An 11,441-nucleotide genomic window follows, 5' to 3' on the forward strand; every position below is an offset into this window, starting at 1 on the left:
GCATTAAGCTTTGTGGGACACTATTGGAGATGTGGATCTCCTCCATGTCACCTGATATGACCATCCTTCCAGGTATCTCCAGGGACCTGTATGTGCCCATATCAGTAGACGAGTTCACAAGAGTGGTGGTTGATGTTTCCCTCTGAACATCTACCTCTTGCGCTGGACAAAATATCCTTGTTAAACTTCCATATAATGGAGGCTAGAATGAAAGTTTCAGAGTGTATGTGGTTAGTCTTTTTTTTGTAAGATTCTCTCTGCACCACAGAGTATCCACCTGTGTGGCATTTGACCCTGAACTATAAGAGATGGTAAAATTAAATAAAAAGAACAATGCCCCCCTGCCTAGTTGTGAGTTAAGCCACCCTAGTGTGCATGCAGTGGTTCTTCAGACCACAAAAGGGTGTACAGCCAGTATATAGTTGGGTGGTGGTGTTATAACCAGGGCCGGCCAGGAACTATTGATGATGGACTACTGATGAGGATGAATGGGGTCTTTTTCTAATGTGTGGCCCCTACCATCTCATAAAGGGGCTCTGTAAGCCGAGAGATGGAGCCCCTCTCCAATGGGTTCGCCATCTAGAGCATGAAATGAGATGGTTGAGTGTTTGCAGCCAGGAAAATGGCAGTAAAGGATAGTGCATGGTCATGGAATGGTAGCAGATTGTTATGGATATGAGAATTTGTTGTTTAAAAATGGAAAATAAAGAAGGGCTTAACACAGTCTGTTAAGCTCCTGGGATGGCAAATATCGAAGGCATCTTTAATGGAGTTGTTTTGCTTTGTTCTCTGTTCCTCTTCTGACAATTTCAGTGCAGATCAGCCATGTGTTTGAAAAATCTCTTAAAGGGAGATGTGTGAGGATGCTTTTATGCACTTCTCTCCAAAAGGTTGTCCAATTTGACAGAGGTTTTGATGGTGGTCAACTCGACAAGCCAGGTGTTCTTGTATATCATCTCAGAGGGTCTTACGGAACAAAACTTCTTTTTTTTTTTCCCCCCCGTAACATATTACACAATAGGCTACACTGCAGTTAAAGATAACTGTAAAGTGAGAGGAGTCTGAAAAACCTAGTAACAATAAATAGGCTAGGCTTTGTTCTATTCGAGTTAATGTGATTATCACTTTAAAGATCTTTCTAATGACAGTTTTCACTGCATGCGGTTACTGAGCTGCTTTTCCCACCTATAGCTAAGCTGGAGCCAGTGAAGGTGGAGCCAGTGAAGGTGAATTGTATGCATAAACTCATCTGCTGGCTCCTTTCGCTTTGGAGTGTTTTAACAGATGCGGTTCATTTGCATCTGAAGGGGACATGTGTAATTAGGTTTTTCAACTAAACAAACAAAAAGCTCTCACTATGAAATCCTTCAGCCAAATAATAAAAAAAAAAAGATAATTATTTGTCAACTCTTATGTCTCCTGTTTAAGCTATTTTGAAATACTTACAGAAAGGTTTATTAGATGGTTATAATGAGGGGGCTGCTTTTTGTCATATTCAAGTGCGCACACGCACGCTACGTTTCAGCACAGTTACTGTACATTTATGTACTTTCCCCTCATAAAGAATATATGTTACAGGATACAACAGAATCCACAGTGCTGAATCTGTTGATTGACACATCTCCATCAGTTCAGTTATGGCGATGTGACAACCATCAAGCATCCTACTCACTACAATCTTACTAACATACTGCCACCATGTCTGGGCTGCGGGTGGGAGTGTGACATGTGAGAATAAATAAAGGCAGGCGAGTTTAAACAAACAGAGCTGGGAACAGGCTGTAATGGAGGAGGAGGCTGGCCCTCTGTAAACACGTCCAACTGCAGCCCAAAAGCAGCACCACCTCATGAATAAACACAAGGAACATGAGCTGAAACAAATAACAGCTGCATTTCCTCTTATTTATTCTTATCTCGTACCACTTGGCCTAGTTTTCCAAATTTGCCATTCACCATGAATGACCCTAAACATCTTTCGTTCCCCTCCAGACTCCTTGAGGGTGAAACCTTCAAGCTACATCCCAAACCACACACTATATGACTAAACAGCATGTCAAAATAGTACACCACCACAAACAGTATTTTGACATACCATTAGGTAGAGTAGTATACGGTTTGGGACGTAGCCTAGAAATGCTGAGATGAAGCAGTTTTGCACAATTTACCATTGAAAAGCATACAGAAGCTTTGCAGGGAACTATGGGAAAATAATTATTTAAGCACACACACAGAGCAAGAGGAGTCGGTTTCAATGTGTTTATTTGCGCATAAGTGGTTCTTAAAACACCTCTGACGGTACCTCTTCACAAGATTCATGTCTGCAAAACCCTCCACAGGCAAGCAGAATCAAATCAAAACATGGCTGTGCCGGATGTCATTACTGTGCATAAGTAAACATCCTATTTCAAAAAACCAGTGGGTTTCAACATTGCAAACTTCACACGAAGACATACTGAGTGATGGGAATTAGTGGTTCAGAATTCAACCAGGTGCTTCAGTGAAACACAACACAGCTGACACTAAGTTGCAGTCATCTTTTTATAGTTTGGGCAACAACCAACGAGTTTTTCCATCGACTAGACATGACCACACAACTCAAACTGTTTATAATAAGGCATATGTGGCAGACTATGCAACTGAAAATCAAACTAGATCATTGGGAATGATGTACAATTCTGCAAGTGTATCTATGCAGTCATGTCTACAGCCGAAAGAGAAAACAGTGTAGTCGGGTTACACATATTTCACAACACATGGTAGAAGTTTAAGAAGAAGTGAAATCACAGCCGAGTTATTGTAACTACAGAAGGCAGACATGACGTGAATGGATAAATCAGCCCACCCGTACCGACTGTACCTGACTCCAACGTGAAAACGAACAGTTCGGGAAAAATAGAGGTGGGCTTTGTAATCAGTGTGATTGCTTTCCACATTAACTCAAAAAATACATATAAACAAAAATACATTCATAAACAAGGCTTGCGAGCAGTACTCGATATCGACGAGATTCAACAGGTTTTCCGATTCCAATGTACCTCTTCAAAGCGCGGTCAGATTATCATTATATTATATTCTCTCTGCTTTCTTGTACATTTGGCACAAGATGTGACGATGAAGTCTTGACTGACGTGTAAGACAAAGCTGCTGCGCTGCATGACTGCCTCAGAGATAAAAACACACCCTAACCACTTACACAGGCTGATAACACTGGTACCATGCCCTAACACACGCACGCGCACACACACACACGCACGCACGCACACACACTTCCCTGAGAACATCAAAAGACTGTTAAAATGACAGCTAATGGGAGCATTGTAACAGTTTCACCATTACTTATGAAAATTCAATGTAAAAAAAAAAATAATAATAATTACAAAAAAAAAAAAATCAAACAATAAAACAATGTATAGAGAAATCAGTGCCATTTTGAAATGTTAAATTTTGGGAAAAGCTTTTTTTTTAACAGGGGGAACTTGTGTCAGCTTTGGAGGCCAAAACACTCCGAATACTCTGAGAACAACTTATAAAAAAAAAAATTATAAAAAGATAATCTGCCAATCATTCTTCAATGCCTTACAGTGATTCAGCATTATCGCTAGAAAGGTTTTGAAAAAAGAAATCTAGTTATCGTAAAAACAAAACGTGAGTTCACATTTTCCACGAGCAGAAAAACACATCTATACAGGCTCTGAAGAGATATGTAGACACATTAAAAAGAGAAACAGATCTGAACATCAAAATGTTAACAATGTACTGTGGGCAAAGACACACGTCTACTGACAAAGTGACACAATAAAAGAATATATAACAATCAATTTCTGTGCAATTCACTGTCAACATCCTAAATACCACTTTCCCTTTTTTTCTTTTATATTTTTTTTAAATTGCCATTCATTGGTCCATTTTTTCCTTTGTACATTTATACATTTGAGTTTTTTTTGTTGATTTTGAATGTTCTTGTGGATAGTTGATAGGTGCTTATTTAAGCTTTTTAAGCGAATGCAACGCTCCAGTGTGTTTGTGATTTGGTGGGACTGCAGGCTCTGTTCCCTGACCACTGAGCCCAGCTGACAAACCTCTTCACGGCTCGCTTCTGCTCGCTTTTGTTTTCCTCTTCCCACAAGGTCCATCACCCACAAACGATATATTATATATAAAAAAATAAGCTATTGCGCATCCGAAAAAGTGCATCATAGATTTTTTTTTTCTTAAAAATATCTCTTTTGCTTTGTTTTCTCCTTTCTTGCTTTGTATCCTGAAATCCCAGATTGGGGGGGGGGGGGGGCGTGGAATCAGCCAATTGGGGCGGAGGTATACTGCACAGATACATGTGAAAAAGGAGGAGAGACGAACAGAAGACGAGGGGAGAGTGAGTCGGAGGAAAAGGGCATAGTGGCTCAACAACGCAACTATGCTATCACCATGGGAACGTCGTCTGCGAAGCCGCCAATCATGGGGTCATCCTCGTCGTCATCGCCTTTTGGAGGAGGAACAAAACGCCACATCAGTAAACGAAAGACAAACCAAATTTCAAAATTCTAAAACTGTGTCGAGAAAAAGTGTAATGAATGAATCGAATGCTTTCTGTAAGTAGAAACAGCCTGTAAACCATGACATGAATTGTAGATGTCTTGTGTGGGACAGAATGAGTGTGAGCAGAGTGTGTACTGCTCTTACCAAGCTCATCTCCTGAGGAGAAGATGGCTGAGCCAAGGCGTGAGTTGTAGTGGCTGTTGGCGAAGGCGGTGAAGCTGTGCTGCAGGCGGCGGTGGCGCACGTACAGAGCCACGAGACCTCCACACACACACAGCAACAGCACGAACAGAACCGGCACCACCACAGCTGCTGTGTCACCTGAATGGCCTGAACGAGCAGCTGAGTCACTGGCACCTGCAAAAAACAAAACCAAAAACACAGAGTTTACACACACGTCTGATTCCAGGTTGATTCGTAACATTTCCAGTTGACTGGAACGTCTTAATTATTGCCGTGATGGTGGAAATGGGCATTTTCAATGCTTGTGCTATTTTCTTATAGACACTTCCCTTTTTGTGAAGCTCAACAACCTTTTGCCGCACATCACAGCTATATTCCTTGGTCTTACCCATTGTTATGAATGACTAAGGGAATTTGGAGTATGTGTTCCCTCATATTTATACTCCTGGGAAACAGGAAATCATGGTTGAACAATTTTCTGTTCCTAGTCACCCAGGTGTACTAAATAAAATTGTAAACATATCAATGGGAATATACTTCAAATATATTTTTCTCATATGGATTCATAGGGGTGCCAGTAATTGTTGCACACCTATATTTAACAAAGATATATATTTTATGTTGTGTCTGCAATTGATATCCATGAGAGCAGAGAATTTTTGTGAACTTTTTGAATGATGGATTAAACAATAAAGACAATTTCAACTTCTTTGCTCAAATCTGTGTACATACAGCGTACACACGCTCATTACCTTAACACAGAACAAGTAAACACAATAAACAATCAGGGAATAATAAAGCACTGACTAAATATCTCTCATTTGGTCTCGCTTGGTTTCTCAGGCTGTGACATTCAGTGATGTATCTGTCCCTCTCCTAAGATGATCTGCAGAAACTGTGAAACTCAAAATGTTCCTTCCAAATCCAGAGCGCCTCAACATGTGCATGTGAAATACCTAGGCATGAATGCCAGCTTGCCTTTACCTCATAAAAAACTTCAGACCTGTTTACAGACGGATTTAATCTTTCTGTAGCCTGACTTTCTATATTCCGTTGGCCTGCTAATTTGCAAGAAGAAAAATTGCAACAGGAAATTTGCTGCTTTATTGTAAGTAACTGCAGTAACGTTACTACCTTTAACAAATGGAATTGGTTTATAAAGAACTTAATTAATTATGGTTCATAATGGTGCAACTGTAACTTTTATGGAAAATAGTCACCATATTTTGCTCTAAATTTTGAAGTACACCGTATTATAGCCTACAGAACAGAACAAAAATAATGTCTGGTTTTTGTGGGGGTTTTTTTTTAGTTGTAACTTTAGAAAACTAACTGGGAGGAGTTTAGAAATTTGTGTAAGGGATAATACATGGCTTGTGTGACTTAGAGGCAAAGAACCTCTGCGGAGTGCGTTAAAATTGTGTAACGCACACCTAGCTGTGTAGTATAATGATAAATGATGATGATAATAATAATAATAATAATAATAATAATAATCATTGATCACATATACATTACAGCACAGTGAAATTCTTTTCTTCGCATACCCCAGCATGTCAGGAAGCTGGGGTCAGAGCGCAGGGTCAGCTATGATACAGTGCCCCTGGAGCAGAGCGGGTTAAAGGCCTTGCTCAAAGGCCCAACGGTGGCAGCTTGGCAGCGCCGGGGCTTGAACCCCCGACTTTCCCATCAGTAACCCAGAGCCTTAACCGCAAAGCCACCACTGCCCCCATTATCCTGCTTATACCATGGTCACTTGCCGGCATTGACAAGTTAAAGATGTCATTGATGTTTGCAGTGCAAAATTTGACTGAAAGGATAAAAATAACGGTTAATTTTCGTTAGTTGTTTCATATACGGGTTGTTAAATCTAGAATTCTGTCCGCTCTAAATCATACACAGAGATAAAGTAGTGCGATAAGATTACATTTATTTGAATGAATTATAATAAATAGTTATTAGAGAGGAGAGAGAGAGAGATGTGCAAGTGTGAATTACCTGCATCTGCCGTGTCTCTACTAATAATGAAGATGTGACTTTAACTACTGTATGCAACTGTAACTATGTTACTATGGTTACAATTGTTCATAGGCAGCGGTGATTAAACTGACTGGAACTACCTGTGCACTCAACGGTTTGAGCGCACACCTTACAGCCAATCAGAATCAAGTATTCAGACAGACCATGGTATAATAATATAAAACCAGTGGACAGTTGAAAACATCCAATAATATGGGAGATGTAAGTTAAGGCTAACTTTATTTTAAAAGGAAAGCAGCAGGCAGGAAATCAACTCAGGAAGATTTTTTTACTGTGTATAAACTCTAAACTTTGGTATCTTGTCTTAATATAACAGCAGAACAATTCCCCCCCGCCCCCCCAAAAAAAGGTTTGTTAAAATCCCAGGTCTGGAAATGAGTGCCTTGAAATTCTTTATTTTTCCTCACACATTTTGCGAAAATGTTAGTCGAGATGTCTGATCGCTCTAAACTGTTGGATGTTTATGCTCCACATTATTTGTTTTTGCTCCTGCTTACAGAGGCCAGGAAAGAGATTGGAGCAGATATTTTATTCAAGTTGCAGAAATGCGGGAACTTTGCCACACATGACCAAACAAATTCAGTACATATGCAACAATTTATGCATGGCACCTTTTCAAAGTACGCTCCATCAAGATAATCAAACTCAATACAAGAAACTAAAAAATGACGTGTCTCCTGCCTGTCTGTCTCTTCAAGTACACCAATTGATCCTAAAGCCTACTTCACTGCACACAATAATAAAGAGCAGCAAGTTGAGGGCTGGCGTGTTTGTGCATGTGTGAGCGTGTACCTGCTCCTGCACTCCCCAGCTCATCGTACAGCAACACCGCCGCTTCACCACACAGTTGGCCGTTCACCAAGCAGCAAGCACGCACTGTGAATGTGTAGTTGTGGCCCACCAGCAGATTACTGATCCTGAAGAAGGTCTCTGTGGTGTTTCCCAGCGATGTGGTGGAGTTACTTACACTGTCGTACACGGACACTTCGTAGCCCTGTTGATCACAGACGCAGAAAGACTATTAGCATTGCAGGAATGAGGAGTCTGTATGGGGGGAGTGGAGTGTGTGTGAGGGCGGGTGAGGGTTCGTACACGACTCTCGTTGAAACTCCGCTCCTTCACGGCCAAGCTCTTCCAGAACAGGAACACATGGTCTTGCTCGGTGAGGATCTTGAGAGCATCGGGTGGAGGTAGAGGAACTGTAGGAGAGACAGAGTAGAAGAAGAAGCCTGAATTTTTCTGCATAACCCAGCTTGTTACGAAGCAGGGGTCAGAGCACAGGGTCAGCTATGATACGGCGCTCATGGAGCAGAGATGGTTAAGGGCCTTGCTCAAGGGCAGCTTGGCGGTGCTGGGGCTTGAACCCAAACCTGCAGTTAAGCCACTGCCCCAGTGGTAGAGCAGATCTGTTATAATGGCAGCCTACATTACTTTTACTGTTCCTGTCAAACGATTTAGATTTCACTACCAGGCTGACTTAAACAATAAGGATTAGGTAATATGCACCCACAGATTCACAGCAACACCAGATATGTCGCGTCTGTAAAATATCAAAAGGACCCACTCTCACTCTCTGGTCTGACCCTCTCGCAGACGGACCTCAAAGAAATGAAATCTCACCTCTCTCTGGTTGCTCGCTGCATGATGTGGCAACCAAGAGAGAACACAGCTCTCATCAGCAGTCTTTTTCTTACAGTCGGGCCTTGCTGCGAAGACAAATCCCACCCAGCAATATCGCATTTGTCTGGCTTCCCTTTTTGTGCAACTTTACTGGACAACCAGACCTCCATGTGTGATAAAGTTGACTGAATCGCATCACCAAGGTCTGATCCATGTATGCATGAAAACAAATGGTTCTAAACGCACTGCGCTACCATTTATTCAGAGCCGGACCAGGACAAACCCATCCACAAACTGCACGCAAGTGGACGCCTCATCTCAATGCATCCCTTTGCAATCATTCAAAACACACAAAGGCTTAAGACAAGGATCTTAAGGCGGCATTTCTCTTGTATGTGCTATGAACTAAAGAACTTTGGACATTTGGGCAGGAAACAACAGTATTGTTTACGATTGTTGCGCATAGTTTTCAATGCTCAGTGAGAACATGCACACTTATAAGTGAGCTCTTTGACAGAGTGTTCGATTGCTCACATATACACACAGATGTACCCACTCACTATACACACACACACACACCCCACTCTTTCTCCACTCATTCTCTCTCTCTCTCCCTCTCTCACACACACACACACACACACATTCTTTTCCTACGTAGCTGATTATTGTTTCTTCATTTCACTGTGTTTTCAATTCATTTTTGTTGCCTTGTCTTGGTTATCACTTTGATAGTGCAAGAAGCCAAACTATTCAGAACTAATCCTTCATAAACCAAAAGCCACTGATTAGTTCTTTCAGTTGAAAATCGAGGTTCTAATAATTTGGACTTACCATTTCTAATTAAACTTAAAAATGCTAAAATATAATGTGAACATATTTTATGAGATTGACTGTCTAATGAGACTGGTTAAATTTACAGTGAAGCAGGTAAAATTTCTTGAGCTTCCTGTATAAACAGACCCATTTCCCCTACACTAAGGTGGGATTGATAGTCATGGAGCCTCTGCAACATCAGGTCTGCAAAGAGAGTGACAGCTGGTGTTGAAGTTGTGTCAAGTTCTAATAGAGTTTAAGACCTGGCTACCTGGGTTGACAGTGTTAATAATTAGACACTACAGTATTTTGGGATTTAAATGGTTTTGAGAACTGTGTCGGGCATGAGAACCATGTCCTATTGTGGCCTATAATTGCTCTGGTGGGTTCTAATGTGCATTTAAGAGCAGCATTTGAATATAATAGGCACTGAGAGATGTTTTTGCTATCATTTGAAATTCCCCCATTGGCCCTGATCCATCATGGCCCCCTAATAATCTCCATCCCTGAATTGGCTATATCACTCTCCCCTCCTATCCTCTCCAACAATAGCTGGTGTGTGGTGGGCATTCTGGCACACTATGGCTGCCGTCACATCATCCATTCAGGTGGATGCTACACACTGGTGGTGGTTGAGGAGACCAACCCCCCTTTTGAGGGCCTAGGAAAGAGTTATATAAGGAATTATTATCATCATCATCATCATCATGGCTATTAAAAGGCATCCTGGGTTCTAATAGGAACTGAGAGTTGTGCTGAGTTATAATGGGTTCTGAGGGCCACACTGGGCTCCAGCCGCCATCGAGTGGTGTTTTGGGCTCTATCTGGCAACGATAGACATTTAGGTGTTTATAGGCTTCCCGAGGCATGTTGGGCTCTAATGAGCATTGTGGGGCATGCTGGGTTCCTCTCAATATCCATCAGAGGCATGATGGGTTCTAATGGGCCATGAGAGGAGTGTTAGGTTTTAATAGGCATTAAGAGCCAGACTGGGCTTTAAGGGGCACTGAGAGATATTTTGAGCTGTAACAGTTATTTGGAGACATGCTAGGCTTGTATTGAAAGGTATGCTTGGCTCTCACTGAAAAGCATGTTGGGCTCTTACAAGCATTAAGTGGCATGTGAAGCTCCAATAGGCACTGAGACTACATTGGGTTCCACTGGTGCTGAGAGTTATGCTGGGTCCAAACTGGCTGAATGAGGGTCGTGTTGGGTTTTGAAGGTTGTTGTGTTTTGGGTACCTGTGTTAAGAGTGTAACTGGCCTCCTTGGTCATGTTGCGGAGTCGGACGGTGATACTGTAGCGACCGCCAGGCTCCAGTCCCTTAAGGCTGTACTCCACTGTGTTGTTCTGAGTGGTGACTTTATAATCACGCTCCGTCTTCCGCACCGTGTCCCTCAAATGCACTACATACGTCTGCACACAACCGAGACACCCAGCTATGATGCTACATGCTAACCAACAGCACACATTTACTTCCCTTCAATGTCAAAAATGATAGAAGTGTATTCATATTCCTACCAGAGGAGCGCTGGGGGAGTCGTATGGCGGCTGCCATTTCAGTATGGCCTGTGTTTTATCCACTAGGACTTTATGCAGGTTGCGTGGAGGAAGCCTTTCATTAGGGATCATCTTCACTACAGCCGATTCTGATGGAGGGCCCAGATACGGTGAGATCACCCGCACCTGTAAAACATACACTAACTCAACACCTCTGTGCATATGACATGCTATTTCAAGCATGCCTAAAATCCCAAGTGAGAGTAAGGGTACTCTCTTACAAGGAAGAGATACTGCTCATCGCTGTCCACGGTGACGGTTATGCTGGTGCTGGTGCTGTTCACACTGCGTGGCCGGCGGTAAAGATCCAGGAAGGAGGTGGCATAGAACACACCATACATCTAAACACACACACACACACACACACACACACACATATATTATATTATATTTTATATATATATATATATATATATATATATATATATATATATATATATATATATATATATATATATATATAAAAAAGCTGTTCACATGGTGCAATTTTGAGATTTTCTACCATGTGATTTTTAAAAATCTACAGCTCCTAAACTAAAATAGGATCGTCATATATTTATATAAACTTGAGGAGTTAAAGTATGTTGGACAAAATCTGATTTATCTAGGCTTTTTTTAGGGTCTTTGCCGGAATCTGACAGGTTTTCCCACGCCACCACACACATCATTCTACTGCACTGGGTTTTCAT

General features: G+C 41.6%; 1 protein-coding gene across 2 annotated transcripts in view; it reads right to left on the reverse strand.

Annotated features, from left to right (window-relative positions):
• Positions 1 to 2,242: 2,242 nt before the first annotated feature.
• sorl1 (sortilin-related receptor, L(DLR class) A repeats containing) overlaps positions 2,243 to 11,441 on the reverse strand; it is a 92,621-nt gene continuing 83,422 nt past the window's right edge. For both annotated transcript variants that reach the window (XM_053646351.1, XM_053646350.1), the window contains exons 42-48: positions 10,974 to 11,093; positions 10,714 to 10,878; positions 10,434 to 10,608; positions 7,852 to 7,958; positions 7,552 to 7,753; positions 4,681 to 4,893; positions 2,243 to 4,480 (exon numbers count right to left, since the gene is read on the reverse strand). In XM_053646351.1, the coding sequence (XP_053502326.1) occupies positions 4,413 to 4,480; positions 4,681 to 4,893; positions 7,552 to 7,753; positions 7,852 to 7,958; positions 10,434 to 10,608; positions 10,714 to 10,878; positions 10,974 to 11,093 (1,050 nt within the window). In that variant the 3' untranslated portion in view covers positions 2,243 to 4,412. The remainder of the gene's footprint in view (positions 4,481 to 4,680; positions 4,894 to 7,551; positions 7,754 to 7,851; positions 7,959 to 10,433; positions 10,609 to 10,713; positions 10,879 to 10,973; positions 11,094 to 11,441) is intronic.

This window comes from Ictalurus furcatus, chromosome 17, assembly GCF_023375685.1.
Source record: "Ictalurus furcatus strain D&B chromosome 17, Billie_1.0, whole genome shotgun sequence".
NCBI classification, from domain to species: domain Eukaryota; kingdom Metazoa; phylum Chordata; class Actinopteri; order Siluriformes; family Ictaluridae; genus Ictalurus; species Ictalurus furcatus.